Below are 26394 nucleotides of genomic sequence, written 5' to 3'. Positions count from 1 at the left end.
GGGGATTTATCTGCCTTTAATCCCTTCAATTTACCTAACACCACTTCCCTACTAACATGTATTTCCCTCAGTTCCTCCATCTCACTAGACCCTCTGTCCCCTACTATTTCTGGAAGATTATTTATGTCCTCGTTAGTGAAGACGGAACCAAAGTAGTTATTCAATTGGTCTGCCATGTCCTTGTTCCCCATAATCAATGCACCTGTTTCTGTCTGTAAGAGACCTACACTTGTCTTAACCAATCTTTTTCTTTTCACATATCTATAAAAGCTTTTACAGTCAGTTTTTATGTTCCCTGCCAGCTTCCTCTCAATCTTTTTTCCCTTTCCTAATTAAGCCCTTTGTCCTCCTCTGCTGGACTCTGAATTTCTCCCAGTCCTCAGGTGAACGGCTTTTTCTGGCTAATTTGTATGTTTCTTCTTTGGAATTGATACTATCTCTAATTTCCCTTGTCAGCCACGGGTGCACTACCTTCCCTGCTTTATTTTTTTGCCAAACTGGGATGAACAATTGTTGTAGTTCATCCATGCGATCTTTAAATGTTTGCCATTGCATATCCACCGTCAACCCTTTAAGTATCATTTGCCAGTCTATCTTAGCTAATTCACGTCTCATACCTTCAAAGTTACCCTTCTTTAAGTTCAGAACCTTTGTTTCTGAATTAACTATGTCACTCTCCATCTTAATGAAGAATTCCACCATATTATGGTCACTCTTACCCAAGGGGTCTCTCACGACAAGATTGCTAATTAACCCTTCCTCATTACTCAATACCCAGTCTAGAATGGCCTGCTCTCTAGTTGGTTCCTCAACATGTTGGTTCAAAAAACCATCCCGCATATATTCCAAGAAATCCTGTTCCTCAGCACCCTTACCAATTTGGTTCACCCAATCTATATGTAGATTGAAGTCACCCATTATAACTGCTGTTCCTTTATTGCACATATTTCTAATTTCCTGTTTAATGCCATCCCCAACCCCACTACTACTGTTAGGTGGCCTGTACACAATTCCCACCAGCGTTTTCTGCCCCTCAGTGTTATGCAGCTCTACTCATATCGATTCCACATCCTCCCAGCTAATGTCCTTCCTTTCTATTGCGTTAATCTCCTCTCTAACCAGCAATGCTACCCCACCTCCTGAATATTGAATATCCCTGAATGTTGAGCTCCCATCCTTGGTCACCCTGGAGCCAGGTCTCTGTGATCCCAACTATATCATATTCATTAATAACAATCTGCACTTTTAATTCATCCACCTTGTTACGAATGCTCCTTGCATTGACACACAAAGCCTTCAGGCTTGCTTTTACAACACTCTTACCCTTATACAATTATGTTGAAAAGTGGCCCTTTTTGATTTTTGCCCTGGATTTGCCGACCTGCCACTTTTACTTTTCACCTTACTACTTTTTTCATCAACAAAAACAGGGTTTAGCACTCCACATGAGTATATGCAATTCTGATACGAAGTACAGACCACTATACTTAAATGAGAGTGCAACCTGGAAAAAAATTATCACTATTGAAGAAAAAGTTAACAAATGGAAGAGATCCCCACAATCTGAGCAGACTAGATGTCAACAAGGAGATGCTGAATGCCAGGCTCAGAGTTGGAGATCTCTTCCCAGAAACAGAAGGGTTCGTTGTGGCAATACGAGTGATAAAATCAAAAATACATAGTAAAAGACCAACAAATTCATGATGATAAATATGGAAAATACCAAGAAAAACCAGAAACAATCTAACACATTACAGGATCCCGTAGCAGTTTGATTACTTACACAGACATAATCAAGTGGCAAACATCATTCATCAAAGTCTTGCTTTAAAATACAAACTCATAAAAGAAATCATATCTTACTATAAATACAAGCCTAATCCAGTTTTAGAGTCAGAATCCCACAAATTATATTACGACCGATCTGTTACAGATAGGACAATCCATAACCATCCAGAAATAATACTGGATAAACAAGGTTAATAGATATAGCCATTCCAAACACACATAACTTACAGAAATCAGTAAGTGAAAAACACCATAAATATGCTGAATTAAAAAAGGAAGTTGATAAACTTTGGAACATGAACATATCCTGACAGCAATATCTGCAACTGGTTTCATCCCAAACGCACTACACAATAGCATTAAACAATTAGGGCTACACAGCAATATCTATGTAAACCCTCAGAAAGCCACAATACTAGACACTACTAGAATAGTCCAAAAGTTCAAAGCAATTGAAAAATGAGTGTGCTTGACTATGCCTGCACCTCAGGTTTTACAAGCTTGACCTGAGGAAAAAATGTCTTACACGAGATGAGGAATCTTTGAAAGCCAGTCGGTAGGCTGTGTAACAGTTCAGTGATGGAGGCAAGTGAAGTTGAATGAAGCTATACCCTCTGGTTCAAGAGTGTGATGGTTGAGGGGTAATATCTTCTCTTGAACCTGGTGGTGTGGGACCTGAGGTTCCTGTACTTTCCTCCTGATGGCAAAGGCGAGATGAGGGCATGGCCTCAGTGGTGGGAGTCCTTGTTAATGGATGCTGCTTTCCTGCAACAGCGCTCTGTATAGATGTGCTTAATGGTGGGAAGAGCTTTACCCATGATGACTGGGCCATCTCCACTATTTTTTGTGGGATTTTCTGTTCAAGGGCATTGGTGTTTCCATACCCGGTTGTGATACAGCCAGTCAATATATATCCTTCACCAGACGGCTACAGAAGTTTGTCAAAGCTTTAGATGTCATGCCAAACCTTCCCAAACCCCGAAGAATGTAGAGATGTTGCATGCTTTTCCATAATGGTTCTTACGTGCTGGACCCAGGACAGATCCTCTGAAATGATAACACCGAGGAATTTAATGTTGCTGACCCTCTCCACCTCTCATCCCCAATGAGGACTAGCTCATGGACCTCTGGTTTCCTCCTCCTGAAGTCTATAATCAGCTCCTTGGTCATGCTAACATTATGAGAGAGTTGTTATTGTGGCACCAATCCCCCAGATTTTCAATCTCCCTCCTATATGCTAATTCATCACTATTTTTGATTTGGCTAAAGATAGTGATGCCATCATCAAATTTGAATATGGTATTGGAACTATGCTTAGCCTTACAGTCATAAGTCTAAAACATTAGGGCAGAGGGCTAAACACACAGCTGCATGGTGCAACAGTGCCGACAGAGATTGTGTTGATGTTTTTGCCAATTGGGTCTGCATGTGAAGAAATTGAGGATCCAACTGCACAAGGAGGGATTGAAGCCAAGGCCTTGAAGCTTATTGATTAATTTTGAGGGATTATAGTATTCAATGCTGAGCTATAATTGATGAAAGCACCCTGATGTATGCACCTTTGCTGTTCAGATGTCCCAGGTTGAGTGAAGAGCTAATGAGATGGCATCTGCTGTAGACCTGTTGTGACGGTAGGCAAGTTGAAGCAGATCTGAGTCACTTCCCAAGCAGTAGATACGTTTCATCATCAACCTCTCAAAGCACTTCTTCACAATGGACGCAAGTACACTGGATGATAGTCATTGAGGCAGGTTACCATGTTCTTTTTGGGCACCAGTATAATTGAAGCCTACTTTAAATTGGTGGGTGCCTCAGGCTGCCTAAGCGAGAGGTTAAAGATATCAGTGAACACTCCAGTCAGTTGATCAGCACAGATTTTTAGTGCTCACCCAGGTATCGCATCTTGGCCAGATGCTTTCCGTTGATTCACTGTCCTGAAAGACGCTTTGTCAGCCTCAGAGACTGAAATCACAGTTATTCAGGGCTGTGGGAGTCTGTGAAGGTTCTTTGATGTTTTGATGATCAAGTTGAGGATATAAGATACTGAGCTCATCTTAGGAGCAAAGCCTTGTTGTTGCATATGTTGCTTGGTTTCACTTTGTGAGAGGTAACAGCCACTTTGCGTGTGAGATGGCTTTCCAGAGATCATATCTGGACCTCTTGCATCTTACTTGGTCACTCCATCTGAGTGCCACTGATCTGGCCCTCAGCAGAGTGCGGACCTCATGGTTTATCCAGGCCTTCTGGTTGGGGGAAGGCTGAATGATTTTTGTGGTGACACACTTGTCCATGACTGTTTTAATATTGGTATATTCATTCCGATCCTTTGATCAGTCCATGAACATAGCCCAATCCATCAATTCCTTAGCCACTCCTTTGCCTACCACAACCACCTTTTTTGTTGTCCTTATCTCTGGAACTTTGTTCTTTAGCCTTTGCCTGTATGCTGATAGGAGAAGGACAGCCAAGATATCGGACTACCTTAAATGTGGTCTAGGCATGGAACAGTAGGCATTCCTAAGCACAGAATACGAGCAGTGGTTGAGTATGTTGGGACCCCCAGTGCTGCAAGTTACATATTGCCAATAATTGGCCAGAGATTTCTTCAAACAAGCCTGAGGGAGGCCACCTCCTATCACCATAATAAAAAGCTGCATTTTCAGTTAGTTATAAGAAACTTGAGAAGGGCAGACCCTATTCCATAGTAAAAGCCTTCCCAGTTACAATCAGGAACAAGTCAACTTAAGTCAGTTGAATTAGCTGGTATTAGAAATGAAACTTCTGCAGCGAAACATAGCTTGGAACAAATGATTCTCAGAGTGCGGGTTGATGCGAGGTAGGGTTGATCATGAGCAAAGACAGAAACAACTGGTATTGTTGCAAATTAGGTGGTTGATTTGATGAATAGCTGTTAAGAATTTTTTGACAAATTTCTACTTAATTTCTAGCAATAATATTTAAAGATTAGCTTTATTTGTCACATGTACATCAAAACATACAGTGAAATGCACTATTTGCGTCAAAGACAAATACATTATCAGTATTTGCATCTGCCACCATTATATCCTAACAACCCATATGTCTTTGGAACATGAGAGGAAACCAGAGCACCCAGAGGAAGACTATATGGTCATGGAGAGATCACACAAACTCCTTACAGGCATGGCGTGAATTAAACTCCAGTTGCTGGTGCTGTAAAACACTATACTAATCACTACGCTATTGTGCTGAGTACCAAAAGTTAGGAAAGATACTTGCTGTTTGGTGACTATCTGGTAAGATTTTAAAGTATAGATCTGGCAGTAATAAATATAAAAAGGTAACTTCTCTATTATTAAGTATTTTAAATGGTTAATACATGTTAAAGATTGGTGACATGTCACAACTCCAGCACAAAGGAGCTCCTGGATACCTAGAAATCTAAGCATACATTTCCAAAGTAATGTTTGTAGTTCAAGGATCTTTGGCTCATTTTGTGAGTTGGCTTGCAAGAGTGGGTGGGGGGACTGGGGGGTGCAGTAAGCTACAGACTATGCAACACATCATGGAGGGGGAAAAGTTATCTCCTTTTACCAGGAGACAGTCACACCTGTAAGATATGGTCTTCGGATATGGTCAGTGGCTGGGGAGTCCAACTGCAAATGAGATAGTTAAGGGAACCAGAATGATAGGATGTGGGAGACTGTCTGTGACATTATAAAAGTGGCTTTTAGCTTGTTTGGCTGAGAGTGGGGAAAATGCAGATTGAATGACAATGACACAGAAAGCCATTCAAGTGAGGAAAGTAAAGAATATATATTAGTAGTGGTGCAGGCTACTGTGAGAGATACTATTCTCTGCAAAAACAGCAAGCGTTCACAAAGTTGTGCTTCCTGCCCCAATGCCAAGAGTTAAGGATATCTGCTGAGAACTGGAGAGGAAGGAAAAGAATTCTGTCATGTAGTTACCAAAAACAGATGAAAGATAAAGAAATGATGGTCTGCATAGTCTGTATGTAATACCTTGGTTAAGATTTTTACTACAGTGCTTTAGGTATTTCATTTGAGCAGTTCTGTAAAAGCAATCTGTTCAGCAATCAGCTAGCTTGGGTTTGAGTTGAGATGAGAAGCTTGTTGTTCAACTTAGGAATGTGCTGTCAGCCAATCAAGATGGAAGAATTCAGAGAAGGTTCTAGAGAACACTGGGCAGAGAGATCTTTGTTTTGCAGGAGCTGGGAAACGACAGGAGGGAAGATGGTGGAGGATGCCAACCCTGTTGCAGAAGGTGCTCTCTCTGTGCAGATGAATGGCTTTGAGGAGGAAGCACCAATACCCTTTTGTTCAAGCTGGATTTCGAGCGACCTTCAGAAGGCGGTGTGTGTTTTCACTGTGACCAAGTTATCAGAAGATTGATGCTGATAAGAGAGATAAGAAAGAGACAAATGGGGGAAATATTCAAAATGCTAATAAGAGAGAGATGAGAGAGATTAACGAAGAGAGACACAGTTCCGAGTATTGTTTAGACCGGTTGCTTTGAACCTGAACAGTTTGAAGTTTGATGGACAGGCGATACCCTAGCAGGGGGATAAAAGGAACAGGTTCACTAAGGCAAGACACGCCACGACACCACGAGATAACGAGACCCTGGAAAAGCGGTGTGCCCCCACAAGTTGGTGGGAGTTTTGGAGGTCTGGTCGTGGGACCAACCATAGACGCACAGGGTAAGAAGGTACGATCGGCGGGAACCTGGTGTGTGTGTCCACCCTTGCCTGGGTGCCGGGTTCACCGCAGAAGAACGATTGTATCTGGAACGGAGGGGTCATAGTCGGTGACCTCAGAAGACATTAAAAAGGGCTCGCGCCGAAAGCTAACTGCGAGGAATATCAAAGGTCTGTTGAATCCGATTTGAATATCAGCATTCGTTCTCTCTCTCTCTCTCTCCCCCCAACGGCACAACAGCGATTACTGCAAATTGAAACCGAACTGAACTGAACTTTGTGTCACTTGAGACTAATATTTTACCCCTAGACTGCGATAGAGCTTGATTGATCCTATTATCCTAGTTCTGTGTACATGTGTGTTTATTCATTGCTAACCTGTTGCATTTATATCCTTATTATTGGAGTACTGTGTTACTTATTTCTTTAATAAAACTTTCTTAGTTCCAGTAATCCAGACTCCAACTAAGTGGTCCATTTCTGCTGGTTTGGCAACCCAGTTACAGGGTACATAACATCATGCAGACAGAGGGTCCAGTACGCGGGTCACAGACAAGTTCAACATTTGAACTCCACCGTACACATTTGACTGTTTAAGTATAATGGGTCCTGGTCCTTTTTGTTTTCTTTCTTTCCTTTAATAACCGATTGCTTAAGTTAACATTTTAAAACACACTTCCTTATAATTGTAGGCAGTGTACAATCTGTTATTTCTTGCCGACAGGTGATTGCCGGGGTCAGTAAATCACACGGCATTCACACAAACCAGAGTCTGAGGGGGTGAGACATCCCAAACTCACGGATTAGGCAGGACCAAAGTCATTTACACCCTAGACGTATGAATCCTAAGAAAGGTGGGTTTCTTGCCGCGGAATCCAATGGCTGTCAGCGAGTGGCTAACGTGCCGCATTTCCAGAGATGCCAAGTCAGTTTCATGAATGAGCATCTACAGTGGTACTAGAAAGTTTGTGAATCCTGTAGAATTTTCTCTAATCCTGCATAAATATGACCGAAAATGTGATCAGATCTTCATACATCCTAAAATGAGATAAGGAGAACTCAATTAAATAAATAACACAAAAAACATTATACTTATTTCATTTATTAAGAAAAATGATACAATATTACATGTATTTGTTGGAGAAAGTATGTGCACCTTTGCTTTCAGTAACTGGTGTGAGCATCCCGCTTCCCACCCCCCCCCACCCCACTGTACAGCAATAACTTGAACCAAATGTTTCTAGTAACTGTTGATCAGTCCTGTACATCAGCTTGGATGAATTTTAGGCTATTCCTCCTTACAAAACTGCTTCAACTCTGGGATGTTAGTGGGCTTCCTTGCATGAACTGCTTGTTTCAGGTCCTTCCACAACATTTCTCTAAGATTAAGATCAGGACTTTGAGTCGGCCATTCCAAAACATGAATTTTCTTCTTTTTTAAACATTCTGCTGTTAATTTACTCTTGTCATTTGGATCACTGTCTTGTTTTATTATCCAACTTCTATTTAGTTCCAGGTGACGGACTGCTACCCTGACATTCTCCCGTAAAACTGATATAATTTTGAATTATTGTTCCCTCAACACTGCAAGCTGTCCAGGCCCTGAGGCAGCAAAGCAGCCCCAAACCATGATGCTTCCACCGTGCTTCACAGTTGGGATGAGGTTTTGGTGTTGGTGTGCAGTGCTCATTATCCTCCACAAATAGCAATGCGCACATCTGCCAAAAAAGTTCAACTTTTGTCTCATCTGTCTACAGAACAATGTCCCAGCATGTTGTAGAACATCCAGGCAGTCTTTTGCAAACTTGAGACATGCAGCAATATTTATTTTGGAGAGCAGAGGTTTCCTCCATGGTGTCCTTTCATGAACAGCATTCTTGTTCAGTGTTTTTCATATAAACAGAGACTTTAGCAAGTTATAGAGATTTCTGCAGGTCTTTTGCTGTTGTTCCCCTTGGATTCTTTTTCACATCCTTCAGCATTGCATGTTGTGTTCTTGGTGTGATCTTTGCAGGGCACCCACTCCTAGGGAGAGTAGTAACAGTACTGAGTTTCCTCCATTTGTAGATAATTTCTCTTACTGTGGACTGATGAACATGCAGGTCTTTAGAAATGCTTTTGTAGCTTTTTCCAGCTTCATGCATCTCTACAATTCTTCTAAGGTCCTCTGATAGTTGTTTTGATCGAGGCATGTTGCACATAAACAGATCTTTCTTGAGAAGAGCAGGCTCTGTTAGTAACCTGACTTTATGTGTCTTTTATTATAAGGCAGGGCACCTCTACCACCCACACCTCCAATCTCATTTTGTTGACTGGAACACCTGACTCCACATAGCTTTTGTAGAAGGCATTACCCCAGAAGTTCATGTAGATAATCGAACAAATACATATAATATTGGATAATTTTTCTCAATAAATAAATGAAAAAGTATAATGTTTTTGTGTTATTTATTTAATTGGTTCTCTTTATCTAGCTTTAGGGCTTGCGTGAAGATCTGATCACATTTTAGGTATACAATTAAGTACAAGCTCAAAATATAATAATCTTTGTCCTGCTGAATGGCATAGGGTTAAAAACATAATTACCTAAAAAAAGATCTAGGCATCACATCTGCTCTACCATTTCATCCTGCCTGATCCATATTCCCTTTCAATGCCATTTCCTGCCTTCCCCTCGTAACTTTTCATGCCATGACTAATCAAGAACCTACTAACCTCTACCTTAAATACACCTAATGATCTGGCCTCCACAGCTGCCTGTAGCAACGAATATCACAGACTCACCACCCTCTGGCTAAAGAAATTCCTCCTCGTCTCCGTTCTAAATGATCGTCCCTCCATTATGAGGCTGTTCCCTCTGGTACTAGAACCACCAATCATAGGAAACACCTGCTCCATATCAACTCTATCTACGCCTTTCAAAATTTGATAGGTTTCAATGAGATCCCCTCATTCCTCTAAATTTCAGCAAGTACAGGTCCGGAGCCATCAAATGCTCCTCATACAATAATCATTTCATTCCTGGAATCATTTCTGTGAACCTCCTCTGAAGTCTCTCCAAGGCCAGCACATCTTTTCTTTGATAAGGGGCCCAAAACTGCACACAATATTTCAAGTGAATCCTCACCAGTGCCTTATAAAGTCTCAGCGTAACATCCTTGCTTTTATATTCTAGTCTATCAAAATGAATGCTAACTTCACATTTGCCTTCCTCACCACCAACTCAACCTGCAAGTTAACCATTTGGGAATCCTGCATTAGGAGTCCCAAATTTCCTTGCACCTTGGATTTTTGAAAATAGTCTATGCTGTTATTCTTTCTACCAAAGTGCATATACTTCCTGACACTGCGTTCCACCTGCCATGTTTTTGCTCATTCTCTTAATATCTGTCTAGGTCCTTCTGCAGACTCCCTATTTCCTCAACACTGCCTGCTCCTCCACTTATCTTTGTGTCATCTGCAAACTTGGCCACAAATCCATTAATTCAGTCATCCAAATCATTGGCATATAACATGAAAAGAAGTGGTCCCAACACTGACACTTGCAGAACACCAATAGTCACCAGCAGCTAACAAGTAAAGGTCCCCTTTATTCCCATTCTCTGCTTTCTGCCAATCAGCCAATATTCTATTTATGCTAGAATCTTTCCTGTAATATCATGGGCTTTTATCTTGTTAAGTAGCTTCAAATGTGGCAGCTTGTCAAAGACATTCAGAAAATCCAACAACACAACATCCACTGATTCTCCTTTGCCTATCCTGCTTGTTATTTCCTCAAAGAATTCCAGAGGTTTGTCAGGCAAATTTTTTCCTTAAGGAAACCATGCTGACGTTGACCTATTTTATCATGTGCCTCAAAGTATCCTGAAACCTCATCCTTAACAATCGACCCCAACATCTTCCAAGCCACTGAGGTCAGGTTAACTGGCCTAAAATTTCTTTTCTTCTGCCTCCCTCTCTTTCTGAAGAATAGAATGACATTTGCAATTTTCTAGTCTTCTGGAACCATGTCAGAAATTAGTGATTCTTGAAAGAACATTACTAAAACCTCCTCAATCTCTTCGGCTACCTCTTTCAGAACCTTGGGGTGCAGTCCATCTGGACTTGGTGACTTATCTACCTTCGAACCTTTCAGCTTCCCAAGCATCTTCTCCACTGTAATAGCATCTGCACTCACTTCTGTCCCTGCCACTCTTGAACTTGTGGCATACTGCTATTGTCTTCCACTGTGAAGCAAAGTACTTATTCAATTTGTCCGCCATTTCCTTGTTCCCCATTACCATCTCTCCAGTGTCATTTTCCAGTGGTCCGATATCTCGCCTCTCTTTTACTCCTTATATATCTTTTAAAAAAATCTTTTGATATCCTCTTTTCTATTATTGGCTAGCTTACCTTCATATTTCATCTCTTCCCCCCATATGGCTTTTTAAGTTGCCTTCTGCTGGTTTTTAAAAACTTCACAATCCTCTAACATCCCACTATTTTTTGCTCTATTATATATTCTCTTTTGCTTTATGTTGTCTCTGACTTCCCTTGTCAGCCATGGATGTGACATCCTTATTGTCTATCGAATATTTCAGTAATATTGGAAATATATCATTTGATTAAGCATCTTTGTTGTTTACATAATTCATTATGGGTTATATGTAAAAGTACGTGAATGGCATACTTCAATACGCCTCATCATATGTGCGTGTCTCATTAAAGTAAAAATGAAGTGTACATGTTCTCTCGGGCTCCTGTGTTTCTCCGGAGTTACAAAACATGACAATTCTGCCTTTAGAATACTACTTCTTCTTTGGGATACATCTATCCTCGGCCTTCCAATTTGCTCCCAGAAATTCCAGCCGTTGCTGTTCTGCTGCCATCCTTGCTCGTGCACCCTTCCAATCAACTTTGGGCAACTCCTCTCAGGACTCTGTAATTCCCTTTACTACACTGGTTCATTACACAACACCCAATTCAGAACAGCTTTTCCACAAGCTGCTGTAAAAAGCCATCTCATAGGCATTCTCCAAATCTCTTGGGATCCACCACCAACCTGATTTTCCCAATCTAATTGCATATTGAAATCCCCCATGACTATAGTAACATTGCCCTTTTAACATGCATTTTCTATCTCCCATTGTACTTTGTAGACGACATCCTTGTTACTGTTTGAACTCCCATCAGCGTTGTTTTACTCTTGCAGTTTCTTAACTCTACTCACAAAGATTCTGCATCTTCCAATTCTATGTCATGTCTTTCTAAGGATTTAATTTAATTTCTTTTCCACAGATGCTGCCTGGCCAATTGAGTACCTCTAGCATTTTGTGTTGAATTTCCAGCATCTGCAGATTTTCTCATGTTTGTGATTCACTACACACCGCATCTGCTTGTATATCAACTGCCCCATCCTCAGCCCTATCACTCCTATTCCCATCTCCCTGTCAAAGTAGTTTGTACCCTCCCCAACAGCTCTAGCAAACCTGCCCACAAGGATATTGGTCCGCCTCGGGTTCATGTGTAACCCTTCCCCTTTCTACAGGTCCTACCTTCACCAGAAGAGATCCCAATGATTCAGGAATCTGAAGCTCTGCTCCCAGTTCCTCAATCATGCATTCATCTATTCTTACCCTCACTGGTGTGTGACACAGGCAGCAAACCAGAGATTGCTACCCTAAAGGTCCCGCTTTTCAGCTTTCTACCTAACTTCTTAAATTCTCTCTTCAAGACCTCCTCCCTGTTCCTACCTATGTCATTGATGCCAATATGTACCAAGACATCTGGCTGCTCACACTCCCCCCTTTAGAATGCCGTGAACCCAATCCAACATGTCCCTGACCGTTATAATGTCGGTTATGGCCAAAGGGAAAACGTCTGGAGTTGCTTAGCACTTTAATGCAAGGGTGTTTGCTAGGCGTGTCAAAAATCAAAAACTAGGGAAATTAGCGAAAATCAAAATGCCAATACTTACAAAAAGATATCTACCAGCGAAAACACAATAATAGCTCCATACTTATTCTTGTCCATTGTGAACTCTTGGCAGCCCCTGTCTCTCTCCCATACTGAAGGGATAAGTCCTTTTTTTTGGGCACCAGGATACCATCAAATTTAACTTAATTACCGACAAAGTTAACTTAAGACTACACATGAATCAGAATATGCTGCAACCCACAACGTAGTTACAATCATTACAAAATAAACAGAAGCATCTACCTCAAATTCAGATTACAAACAACATATACACATTTACACAACCTCATTACTAAGGAAGTAGAATATTCTGTCACATATGGCAGGAAACGTAACATGAAGCCAACCCAAAAGCATCAGCTCAGTTTAGGACTTACGGTTAAGTACAAATAAGGAACAAAATTAAACTAAACTTTGGTGTCTGACTCTGAATGTATGTAAAAATGCAGAGGGGAAACAGTGGATAAATTATAGAATATACCAGGGAAGGCACTGATGTACAACAGCAGCACACTGGCAACACAATGTTTGTGTGTGAGTGAATACACATGTCTAAGGACTTCAATTACCGAGTGCTCTCGTCACACTCAGCCCGGCACCTGGGTGGCAACATACCGTTTGGGTGTCTCTTTCACGTCCACAGAATCTCGTGTCTACTCCCCTAAGTATGGAATTTTCTTTCACTACTGCAGTCCTCTTCTTCCCCTTTCCTTTTGGAGCTACAGGGACCTAGTCACTGCACGCCCACTCCCAGACCCTGGTAAATCATCCCCCTCAACAGCATCCAAAGTGGTATACTTATTATTGACACTCCTCCAGGTATCTGCCTCCTGCAACTTCCTGTAACTACCTCCCTGTAGCTCTATCACCTCCTCATTTTTCTATATAAGCTGAAGGTCATCGAGCTGCAGCTCCAGTTCCTTAATACAGTCTCTGAGCAGCTGCAGATCAGTGCACCTCGTGCAGTCACAACTTACTAACCCTAACCCATTTGTCTTTGGAAAGTGGGAGGAAACAGGAGCACCCAGAGAAAATCCGCATGGTCACGGGGAGAACGTACAAACCCCTTAGAGAGAGCAGCAGGAAAAGAACACTGATCTTATAGCTGGTACTGTAAAGTTTATATTAACCACTACACTACGGTGCTGCCCGGAGATAAATCTACTACAATCCGTTGGAGTTTGAAGAGATGAGAGGAAACTTGACTGAAACACAATTTCCTGAAGGGTCGCGATAAGGTATACAGAAAAAGTTTCCTCTCGGAGATTTTAGAATTAGGGATCACTGCTTAAAAATAAGGGATCACCCATTAAGAAAAATATTTTTTCAGCTATTAAGACTTTGGAGACCTCTTCCTCCAAGGGCAATTGATGCAGAGTATTTAAATATTTTTCTTGAATAGATTCTTGAAAGTAAGAGTGTGAAAAGTAACTGAGAATGTGGAGCTGAGATTAAGTCAGATCAACCATAACTTAGTGAATGATACAGCAGGATCTGTTGTGTCAAGTAATGCATTCAAATTGGAAAAAAAAACTTTGCCTAGTATGTCACAACATTAATCTGGAAGTACTTGACAAAAGATAGAATACTAGGGCTTCAGAGAGTTTAGACTTAAAATTCAACTGCTAGACTTCTTTCTCAAAAGAGAAGATATATAGAGATAACACACACAAAATACTGGAGGAACTCAGCAGGCCAGGTAGCATCTATGGAAAAAAGTATAGGTCCTGCAGTAGGATCTCAGCTCAAAACATTGACTGTACGCTTCTGCATAGATGCTGCCAGGGCTGCTGAGTTTCTCCAGCATTTTGTGTGTGTTGATGGATTTCCAGCATCTGCAGATTTTCTCTTGTTTATATGTAGCAACTTAATGTTTTCTAGGCTTGAAGTTGGAAATTACCCATTTGTTTACACCCCACAGATTTTCAAGATCAAATTGCTTGGATTGCATTATTTAAAAAAAAGGTTGATCAATTTGGGTGCCACCGTAGTGTAGTGGTTAGTGTAACGTTACAGTGCCAGCGACCCAGGCTCAATTCCGCTGCTAACTTTAAGGAGTTTGTTCGTTCTCCATGCAATCACGTGCGTTTCCTCCAGGCGCTCCAGTTCCTCTCACATTCCAAAGATGTAAAGGTTAGTAGGTTAAATGATCACAGGGGTGTAATTGGGCGGTGCTGTATCTCTACACAATAAAATATACGAAGAACACCAGATGGCTGAACACAATTTTAAAGGGGCTTCAAAGCGAAAAAGGACATTGGCATCAGATTAATGATAGCTAATGTTACTTGATCACAAGAAAACTTGGAATGAGTATGAGTTATCACCAATATTCTCCTCCACCTATTTAACCCCCAAGCTTTCTGACAGCTTGACAAAGCTTATTTGTTGAATATAACTAGTTTAAAACTGAGGTAGGGAGGCCTTTTCCCTCAAATTATTCATATTCACAAATCAGTCATCTTTCTTCCATATTTTTTCAGAATGTGAGAGGCCAGAAAAATCCTTTCCACCTCTAATGTATGGTCAATTAAAGGAAAATAAAAAGAGAAATTAGGATTAAAATGACAGAGGCTCAAATTAGCAAACCGCAAGTTAAATACAAGTTAAAATAGCAACCTTCTTGAGGTTTTTATAAACCAAAATATCACAGAACTTACATCTGAGAGGGTGGGGGAAAAGATCTGATGCCTCGTGGGAAGTAACTGATGGAGTCAAATCATCTGCTGACGATTGAGTTTCATCCTCTTCCTCTCCAGAAAGAAGATCTTTAGCTATTTGCTCCTGTCAACAAAATGAATAGGTCTATTACGTAGGTTTATTTCATTAACTGCTTCTGTTTCAGCAGTTCACTTTTATTTTCTCAGTAGATTTGCATAGCTCAAGTTTCTTTTCATATTATATTTAGTGCTGGACTAATTCTGAAACCAGCCACTAACATGTATTTGCCTTTATGTCCTTCAGAAGTTCAAAAGTTGAAAGAGTTAATAGTTAGGCCAGAAAAATATTTTCCACCTCTAATGTATGGTGAATTAATGAAAAAAAAAAGAGAAATTATGATCTGCCTCTCCCTCAACAAATTTCAAGCCACATTATTTTTTTACCCTTTTACTTCCACATCAAACTCAACTGTGTTATGAAAGACTTAACCTATGAGGAGCGTTTGATGTCCCTTACCCTGTTCTCCATGGAATTAAGAATAAGGGAGGATCTCACTGAAACCTACAGGATACTAAAAGGCCTCAACAGAGTGGACAAGCAAAAGATATTCCCATTAATAGAAAAGTCTAGGATACAAGGGAATATCATAGCCTCAGAATGAATGGACAACCCTTTAAAACTGAGATGATCAAGAATTTACAGCACGGAATAGGCCCTACAGCCACACCAACAAGAACACCCTGATTTACCCTGACTTAACCCTTCTTCAGCCAGAGGATGATGAATCTGTAGAATTCACTGAGTGCAGTGGAGGCCAAGTCATTTGGTATATTTAAGGCAGAGATTGATAGGTTCTTGACTGATAAGGGGGTTAAAAGTTACAGAAGTAAGAAGAAGAATGAGGCTTTAAAAAATTAGAATGATTGAATGGCAAAGACGACTCAAAGGGTCAAATGGCCTAATTCTGATCCTACATCTTATGGTTACTCAATGATGTTTGCATTGAAATGGATTTCATAAGAACTATTTCAACAGATGCTGATAATTATGCAGATTATGGTAAAAATTGCAGGTACACTTTTTTTCCCTTTTTATCGATCTAGTTTTAGAAGGAAGCCATTTAAGCTAAAGATAAGACAGCATCAGAGATGGTGGAGAATAGAAATTGCAGCGAAGCAGTAAATTTTTGTTGACGAAGATGCAGATTCAGATGTTAATCAACACATTTACCATTAAACACTATCTAACAATAATTGGGCATGAACAACAAAAAATTTGTCTTCGTTATAGAATGCAAGTTCCAAATGTGTCCAGAGCAGGAGAGAAGTGGTGAAAAAAAAAATTGGCAGTGATTTTTTTTTAAGTGACACCAAAAAAAAACGAGAACACTTAAAAGAGAAATCATGAGAGCAAAAAGACATGATTTTGTTCAAGCAGACAAGTTGAAAAAGAATCTTAAGAGCTTCTACAGATATATTAAGAGCAAAAGGATAGCAAGGGACAAAATTAGTCGTCAAAAGATCAAAGTGTTAATTTATACGTGGAGCTAAAAGAGATAGGGGAATTTCTTAAATGGAATTTTTTTTTGCATTTACTCGGGAGACAGACACAGAGTCTACAGGTGTGAGGAGATGCAGCAGCAAGGTCATATACAGATTACCGAAGAGGAGGTGTTTACTGTCTTGATGCAAATTAAGGTGGATAAATCCTCAGGACCTGACCCTGTGGACCCTGTGGGAGGCTAGCACGGAAATTGCAGGAGACCTACCAGAGATAGTTAAAACATCCCAAGCCATGGGTGAGGTGCCAGAGACTTGGAGGACAGCTGATGTTGTTCTGTTGTTTAAGGAAGACTCTAAGAGTAAGCCAGGAAATCATAGGCCAGTGAGCCTAACATCAGTCGTGGAAAAGTATTGAAAGGTATTCTAAGGGACTCTAGAGGGAAAACTGATGAAGACAAATTAGTGGATGTCGTCTACATGGAAATTAGTAAGGCATTTAACAAGGTGCCACATGGGAGGCTGGTCAAGAAGGTTCAGTCACTTGGCATTCAAGATTAGGTAGTAAACTGGACTAGTCATTGGCTTCACGAAAGAAGGTACAGAGTTGTCATAGATGGATGCCTCTTGGACTGGAGGCCTGTGACTGGTGGTGTGCGGCAGGGATTGGTGCTGGGTCCACTGTTGTTTATCACCTATATTAACGATCTGTATGATAATGTGGTAAATTGGATCAGCAAATTTGCAGATGACACAAGGTAGGGAGTGTAGCTAGGCGATGAGGACTATTGAAGCTTGCAGCTGGAAAATGGCATATGGAATTTAATGAAGACAACTGTGAGGTGTTGCACTTGGGAGAACCAACCAGGGTACAGTAGGTTTTACAAAGGAGTGGTACAGCACAGAGAGATCTGGGAGTACAGATTCATAATTTCTTGAAAACGGCGTCACAGGTAGATATGGTCGTAGAGAAAATTCTTGGCACATAGGCCTTCATAAATCAATGTACTGAATACAGCAGTTGGGATGTTATACTGAAATTGTATAAGATGTTGGTGAGGCCTAATTTGGAGCATTGTGTCCAAGTTTGATCACCTACCTAAAGGAAAGATGTAAATAAGATTGAAAGAGTGCAGAGAAAATATACAAGGATGTTTCAGGGACTTAAGGACCTAAGTCAGGGGTGGCCAACCTTTTACATTCCATGCGTCAATTTTTTCACGCACGAGTTCAGATGCGCCATACAACTCTTGTACCCCCATTTAATATAAAAACAAGATAAACATTACTTACTTTAATGAGACTTTTGAGTCTGGTTTGATTTCGCCAAGCTTTTAATATTTGGAGTTAAATTAGTTACTGAGAGCAGCAGAGAATTCTTCAAATTTGAATCAGTCAATCGCGACCTCGTTTTGTTTTTAATCAATTTCATGGCTGAAAATGTTTTCACAAACAATGCACAACTGTTTTCCTGACGAACCCGCTATAAATAATAACTAATTTTCCCACTGTTCATTGAATTCACGCTATCACTTTCTGCTTTTCTTTTGCTCATTTTCTTTTGCACTGTGATGGGTAACTGAATGTAAAAACAAGGCTTAATTTTCAAAAAAGTACAAAACTGCAAATGTTCACAAAGGACGAAGAAAGCACAACTCCGTAGCGCACGAGTGTCAATTGTACACTGACTGATAAAAACCTGCGACGCACCGCTGGTGCAGATGCCTGGCGCCTCAGGATCAAACAAGTACCAAACGTGTATTGAACAGTTATGGAACGACTGCAGAACAAAAGTCCTTCTTTCCTAGTTTGACTCACTGAACATTTTTTTTAAATTGAAAACAGATTAATGTGAAAGAAGATAACATTCACCAAAAGATGTACACGAAATAATAAAATTGCTAAAAATAATTGCTAAGTTTTAGGTTTATTCTCAGTAAAACCCATTTCTAGCTCTAAGCTACTTGAATTCCTGTTATAGTTTTTTCTCTATGAATCGGTTTTTGGTTAATACTTTTTGCATGAGTAGGCTTACTTTTTTATTATCATCACTGGGGTGCAATGCGCCACATTTGCCGCATGCGCCATAGGTTGGCCATCCATGACCTAAGTTGTAGGATAAAGTTAAATAGCTTAGGACTTTATTCCCTAGAACGTGGAAGGTTCAGGGAAGACTTGAAAGAGGTATACAAAATGATGAGGAGTATAGATAGGCTAAATGCAAGCAGACTTTTTTTCCCACTGAGGTTGGGTGAGACAACAACTAGCATTCATGGGTTAAAGGTGAAAGGTAAAATGTTTAAGGGGAACATGACAGGGAACTTCACTCAGAACGTGTGGTGAAATTGTAGAATGAGCTGCCAGCTCAAGTGGTGAATGTGGGGTCAATTCCAACATTTAAGAGAAATTTGGATAGGTACACGAATGGGAGGATATGGAGGGCAACGGTTCAGGTGCAAGTCAATAGGACTAGGCAGATTAATGGTTTGGCGCAGGCTAGACAGGCTGAGTGGTCTGTTTCTGTGTTGTAGTGTTCAACGACTTTATCAAAAATTCTGTATCTCTCCCTTCTTCCAAACCTTCCATGAACTTATTTTATTTAAAGAGCATCAAGAGAGCTAGAACAATGGTTTTGTAAATGATAAACTGAGTATCAATAGTAATTTAAAAATTCTAGGATGAACTATTTTAGTTATGAGGAGAGACTGGATGTCTTCATTGGAGCAGAGGAAGTTGGGGTAGGGGTGAGCAGCTGAGAAACTGCTTGAGGTAATAAAATTACAAAGTGACAGTAATTTAGTAAAAACATATATAGAAAAGAACTTCTCTCAAAAGCAGAGATGCCTGAAATTACACAGCATAGATCTAAGGGAAGAGGTTGATGATTGAGGCAATACAAGAATGCTTTCACCACAGATGGTAGCATTTTTCACAAATCATTAGAATCTCGATCAGGGATTCCCAAACTCTTTTTTTTTAAAATGCCATGGACCAATACATTTAAGCAAGGAATTTGTGGACCCCAGGTTGGGTACCCTAATCTAGATGAATATTTCAATCACCAACGCAAAGGCGGCTATAGATCATGTACTGAAGAGAGAGTAGTATAGATGGGTACTTGATAATTGAAGAGCTAGTCTTTGTATTGTATGATCACCTTATTAATTGATATCTTAAGAGTTTTGATTTGCTAACCTTGTCCAGGGTCATATCCGGCAAGTTATCAGCAAGCTCACTGGGAGAGCTGCCCTCACTTTCATGTTCAGAGATTGGATCAGATGCTTCATAGCCATAAAGTGCTAGAAGTTCTTCCAGAGGCACATCACTTTCCTTAAGAGATTTAAAACAAATATTAATTGACCATATTTCCTCATTTTCCCCATTTTGAGGCTTTTGAATGCAAATACAAAAAATACCATTAAGATATTTTACAAAACACTTAGTGTACAATCTTAGCCAAAATTTATTTAAATTATCTGTTAAATAACTTTTGAGCTCCAAATTCTCATTCTGCTGTTCTCTGTAATGTAGTGCTTAATATCTCAACTAAATTATTCCAGTTGTAATAAAGAACACAGTTCAAACTATGTTTGCCAGGAATTAGATTAAATAACTAAAGTATTGAACACAGAGTGAACTGTTTTACCTGTGATCAATTATCACAAGGACATAGAGTGCTTTTACATTCAAAGAATTCTATATATCAACTATCTTTTTCATCTACATTTTGATGCTGCAGAGAATGTGGGGGTTGGGTGGGATAAGTGGTGGAAACATGGAAACAAAGATGAAAAGAAAATCACATCATTCATCCATTTGAGAGACATGTTGCTGGTATTCATTCTGTTTCACCTACTGATTAAAAATGACTCATTAGGTTTATACCAGTAAGATATACAGGGTTAGTTGAGAACTTTTTTAAAAATTACCCTCTCCAGATCTTCAAACGATTTATCTGCCTCAGGCGTTTCCTCTTCTTCCTGAGGAGTGTAATTGTGAGACAGGATATCGGCCAAGTTGAATCTGTGATCTGCTGAGCCCATTGAGCCAGCTGCAGGACCAAAAACAAAATTTAACAATTACATATTTTCTTCCACAGTCCTAACAAAAATACCTAATTCTCTACATTCAAAACTAATGGATATAAAACACCAACTTTCCAAAGAGTAATTGTTTTTCAAATTTAAAGGAAAATTCTCAACATCTTGGCAAGTATGATAAGCTGCAAAGTATTGTTAAATATGTATTTGTGCAAGAAACATTTTCATATTAGAGACATTTTGTATTTAGAACACTCAGATTTTCTTTTTATAGGTACTCCTTTAAGGCTACTATTCAGGATAGCAGGAATTATAGATTAATTATTGAAAAATTACAGCACGAAGGCCAGTTTTGATGGCTTTAAAGTGTTCATTTGTTCTGGCTATGTTCTGTCTCAAGTGCTAAATGCTGGAACCAATATTTTTGCTGAACTGCTTAGGATTCCTCCATCTCTACTTATTTCCATCTTTGTAAGACTTTATTGTCACTGAAACTAGACTCTCAAATTTCCACCTGGTAAGAATGGGTGAAAAGGCTAGGACAGAAAGTAATATACACCCTGATAGATCAAGAAATCAAAAGGGAAGAAAAAATGTCTCAGACTGTCCTGATACAGAATGTAATACAGGTGAACGGGACATTTTTGTGTGGTGGAGATTTGTGTAAGAAAATGACATTCAAGCATTTGAACCATCATTCCTACAGTCCTGATCGAAAAGCTATAGAATCCAGGCCTCTGTACCTCTCTCTGCAATTGGATCCTTAACTTCCTACCCTGAGGACCACAATCTGTGCAAATTGGTAATAACATCTCCTATTGCTGACAATCAATACAGGGATCAACACCTCAGGAATGTGTGCTTAGCCCACTGCTGCACTCTCCCTATACCCACTACTGTGGAGCTAAGCATAGCTCAAGCGTCATCAGATGGAAATGAGGGGGCATACAGGAGCCAGTTGAGTATTGGCGCAGCAACAAACTTGTCCTCAATGTCAGTAAGACCAAAGAGCTGATTGTGGACTTCAGAAAGGATAAGACGAGGGAACACAAACCAATCCTCAGAGGGATCAGAGGTGGAGAAAGTGAGCAATTTCAAGTTCCTGGGTGTCAATATCTCTGAGGACCTAACCTGGTTGCAGCATATCAATGCAACTATAAAGACGACAAGACAGCAGCTATATTTCATTAGGAGTTTGAGGAGATTTGGTTTGTCACCTAAAACACTCAAAAACTTCTACAGATGTACCATGGAGAACACTCTGACAGGCTGTATCACTGTCTGGTATGGGGGGGGGGGGGGGGTTACTGCACAGGATTAAAAGCAGCTATAGAAAGTTGTAAACTTAGTCAGCTCCAATCTTGGGTACTGGCCTCCGCAGTATCCAAGACATCTTCAAGGAGCAGCACTTCAGAAAGGTAGCGTCCATTATTAAGGGCCCCCATCACCCAGGACATGCCTTCTTCTCATTATTTCCATCAGGTAAGCCTGAAGGCATACACTCAGCGATTCAGGAACAGCTTCTTCCCCTCTGCCATCTGATTTCGAAATGGACATTGAATCCATGAACACTAACTCACACTTCTTTTATTATTTCTGTTTTTGCACTATTTTTAACTATTTAATATACATATATTTACTGTAATTGATTTATTTTTCTATATTCATCTATTGCATTGTACTCCTTCTGCTAAGTTAACAAGTTTCATAACATATGCCAGTGATATTAAACCTGATTTTGATCTCAAAATTTAGCCCCAAGAAGCATATGATTATAGCAAAGGATGCATAGGTATATAGAGGGAACCCCTAAAAAGCAAGATTATCGCCCAAGAAACTGAACACTCTTGCTATTTAATGCAAGTTCTTGAAGCTCCTTAAATTAATGGATTGTTAACCTGTATAATTCCAGTAAAGACCTTATAGAGCATTTGAACAACCTGGCACACAGCAAAAGACAAATTCAGGTGTTTCAAATCAATGCTTTGGCTGAAGGGAACAAATGACGAATTCTATGTTGTTCCTCAGATCTCCTCTATACTTCATACCCCTCACCTTAAACTTATATCCTCTGATCCTAGGCACCTTTCCATGGGTCAAGTTTCTTAATACAGGGGTTCCCAACCTTTTTTGCACCGCGGACCAGTTTAATATTGACAATATTCTTGCGGACTGGCTGACCCGGGGGGTGGTGGGGGGGAGATGTTCAAGTAGGGTTAAACTCACCTCAAAATGTCTTTTACAGTTAGGGTTGCCAACTTTCTCACTCCCAAATAAGGGACAAAAGTAGCAGTCAAGTCCGGGACACTTGCATTTACCCTGAGAAAGACTACCGAAGCCTTGCGCGGGCACCTCTGTGCGCATGCGTATGCATGCTGATTTTTTTCCACAAATCGGTTCTGCCTTAATCTTCCTGACTACATTATTTCTACTTTATATAGGCTGTGTATTTATCATATCATTTCTGCTTTTACTATATGTTAGTGTTACTTTAGCTTTTATGTGTTATTTGGTATGATTTGGTAGGTTTTCTTTGGGTCTGGAAATGCTCAAAAATTATCCCATATAAATTAATGGTAATTGCTTCTTCGCTTTCTGTCATTTCGGCACGAAAGGTTTCATAGGAACGCTCTACCTTAGCAGGGGAAATACGGGACAAGGGCAGTCCCATATGGGACAAACCAATTTAGCCCAATGTACGGGATGTCCCAGTTAATACGGGACAGTTGGCATCCCTATGTTCAAGTTCAACGGTGTGTGACAGGAAATGAGAAAAGGTGCAGCTGACTCATATCGTTTCCTCGCGGCCCGGTAGCACATGCAAGGGGCTTTGGTGCATACACAAATCAGTGGAGGACAATCAAGGGACAAATAGCATGTCAGCCTTTATTAAGGGAGATGAGTTAGAGATCAGATTACAGGAGTGAAGAAGTCTTATTGCAATTGCAAAAGGAGTTTATGAATGTAAGTCATACAGCACAGAAATAGGCCTTTGAAGGCCAGTATTTATTCTATCAAGTATCTTTCTATAGTAACTCTATTTACCAGCATAGTCTCATTCAAGAGCTCATCCAGATGCTTCATAAATTTTGAGAGAGTACCCACCTCCAGCACCTTCTCAGGCAGTACATTGAAAGTCATTCCTCAGATCCTCTCTATACACCTTATTCATTACCTTAAACCAATGTTCTCTGGTCTGAAGACACCTCCTCCATGGGGAAAATTTCTTACTAACTCCCATTTTCCTATATAATTTTGTATAGTTTTATTAGGTCCTACCTCAGCCTCCTCTGCTTGAAGCAAAATAATCCCACGCTATCCAGTTTCTCCTCACAACTGAATCATTCCATCCCAGTCAGCAACTTAGGGAATATCCTCTGTATCTTCTATAATGCAATCATGTCCTCCCTCTAGTACAGCAAACAAAACTGCACACCATGTCCTAGCTCCATCTTTTGTCATGTTCTTTTTTTGTGCCTGGAGTTCCGTGCATAATTTTGATCTCCTTATCTAAATGAGGATGTACTTGCCATAAAGTGAGTACTGCAGGTGTTCTTTAGCTCATTTCCAGATATTTTGCTAAGTGACAAAACAGTGTTCTATTGAGTTTACAAGAATGAGAGGAAAATATCATTGCTTAAAGGATGGTAAACCTTTATAATTCTCAATTCTGGATGATTATAAAAGGCTCAATTATTCTGTTCATTCAAAACAGTGTTTGACAGGTTTCCTGGACACTAAAGAAAATTAAAAGGTATGCCACTGAGGTCAAAGTTTAGTCATGCTCTTGATGAAATCTGAAGCGTGCTCAAAGGTCCATTCATGCTCCTATCCCTTGTTTTCTGCGATCAATTACAAAAAAAAGTCTTGTATAAACAAAACCATTAAACTGCCAAAGAAGAAAATGTTCAAGATATAAAAGTGTATGTTATCATATCAGTTTGATTACTATACCTCCTCCAGACTGAACTCTGTTTTCTAAAGAACATAGATTCTGTGTTCGATACAACACCACACGAGGACTCTGTCTACCAACAGAGGCCTGAAAATACAAAATGAACAGCAATTAACTTTGTACACAACAGAAAATGTTAGCATTCTTTAGAATATCATTACCCAAAGTTATTTTTCATGTATTTGCAAATTAATAAGATACTGAAGGAATTAACTATAAATTTATAGCCAAAACACATATGTGTACTTGACAGAAATAAATGAGCAAGAGCTGAAAACACAATTCCATTAAAAACCTAACTTGCCCACGATACATCCAAAGACTAAATAGCATCTTACCCTTGGATTGGTACCATAGACTAAGTAGAAGTGCTGACTCAATGCCCATTTTGGAGCTGGTGTTTCATTTGGATTATTCCGGGTGACAATTCTTAAACTTGTGTCATAAGGCATCAGAGCACGAACAATCACGGCCGATTTATTTTCCCTCTCAACACCATTTTCATACCTTCTTCCTGCAACCTTTGGCACCCTTAATAATCACAAAATTTTCATATACTGTACAGTACTGTGCAAAAGTATTAAGCACCCTAGATTTTTTATATAAACTTTGTTTAGGTGTTTATTTTCTGTCTTCTGCACTAGTGTGTCAGTGGAAAAGAGCTAATTTTAGATTTCAGGTAATTCATTTTCCAAAATATTACATGTTAGAGATATTTTGTATTTTGTTAAATAAAGTAACATTAAGTAATAGACCACTTTTTAAAAAAAACACTCAGACCCCACATAACACTACCCACAGAGCGCTGATTCGTTACAATGCAGTTGTTCTATTCTTTATTGAAATTTTTTTAAATGACAAAGATTCATTCTAAACACTTAAAACAGTTAACATTCAATCAGCCAATGACAGCGCTTTACATACACTCTGAGCCACTCATAACCAATCACATTAGTTTATGCTCTGCCTCCCCAGCATGTAAACGTCTTGTTCCCTCGCCAATTTATTCCATTTTTTTCACCCACAATGTCTAGAAAATGGACTGCAACTTCCAGTGAGGATAGTACATCCAAGATGTCTTGGAAAAGCATTAGCATGGATGTGAAACTGCAAGTGATATAGCATTTGGAAACTGGTCAGCATCAGATTGATGTTGGCGCCCCTTTGAAACTGGCTACATTGACGATCAGAACAATTATAAAAAATGCAAACAAGATAAAAGCTTCTGCAACAACGACCTCAAAGTTATCATCAATGAAGGTGACTCGTTCAAGGAGCCATTTGCTTGAGAAAATGGAAAATAGACTAAATATATAGATGGATGACCAAACACAACAAAACATGCCTGTAAGCCAGCTGATAACCATATTCAAGAAGAAGAAGGTACGCCAGTAACATTCACAGCCAGCAAAGGTTGGTTTGATGGATTTAAACAGCAGAGTAACCTCCATAGCATACACATCTCTGGTGAAGTGTCTAGTACAGACAGCAAGGCAGCCCACGATTTTCCTGCAACACTGAAGGCCATAATCGAAAAGGACGATTATCCTCCCGAGCTTGTCTTTAATGTGGATAAAAAGGGTCTATTTTGGTAAAGGAGGCCTTCTCGTACTTTCATCTCCCGCGAAGAGAAACATGCATCTGGGTTCAAGGCTGCAAAGGATCGGTTAACACTCTTGCTAGGAAGCAATGCTAAAGGTGACTTTAAGTTAAAGCCTATGATGTGTATCACTCTGAAACACCAGGAGCAACGAAAGGCGTTTTAAAGTCAAGTCTACCAGTGATTTTGAAATCAAACAA

At 39.9% G+C, this 26394-nt stretch overlaps 1 protein-coding gene across 7 annotated transcripts in view; it reads right to left on the bottom strand.

Annotated features, from left to right (window-relative positions):
- The window catches only part of LOC140188335 (mesoderm induction early response protein 2-like), a 105242-nt gene that overhangs the window by 59936 nt on the left and 18912 nt on the right, over window positions 1-26394 (bottom strand). For all 7 annotated transcript variants that reach the window (XM_072244487.1, XM_072244484.1, XM_072244485.1 and 4 more), the window contains 4 exons: window positions 24594-24681; window positions 20529-20650; window positions 19795-19929; window positions 15100-15223 (listed from right to left, as the gene is read on the bottom strand). In XM_072244487.1, coding sequence (XP_072100588.1) covers window positions 15100-15223; window positions 19795-19929; window positions 20529-20642 — 373 coding nt within the window. In that variant the 5' untranslated portion in view covers window positions 20643-20650; window positions 24594-24681. The remainder of the gene's footprint in view (window positions 1-15099; window positions 15224-19794; window positions 19930-20528; window positions 20651-24593; window positions 24682-26394) is intronic.

The sequence above is a fragment of the Mobula birostris genome, chromosome 26 (assembly GCF_030028105.1).
Source record: "Mobula birostris isolate sMobBir1 chromosome 26, sMobBir1.hap1, whole genome shotgun sequence".
NCBI classification, from domain to species: Eukaryota; Metazoa; Chordata; class Chondrichthyes; order Myliobatiformes; family Myliobatidae; genus Mobula; species Mobula birostris.
The sequence above is the reverse complement of the archived record's forward strand: the minus strand, read 5'-3'. Positions and strand labels throughout refer to the sequence as shown.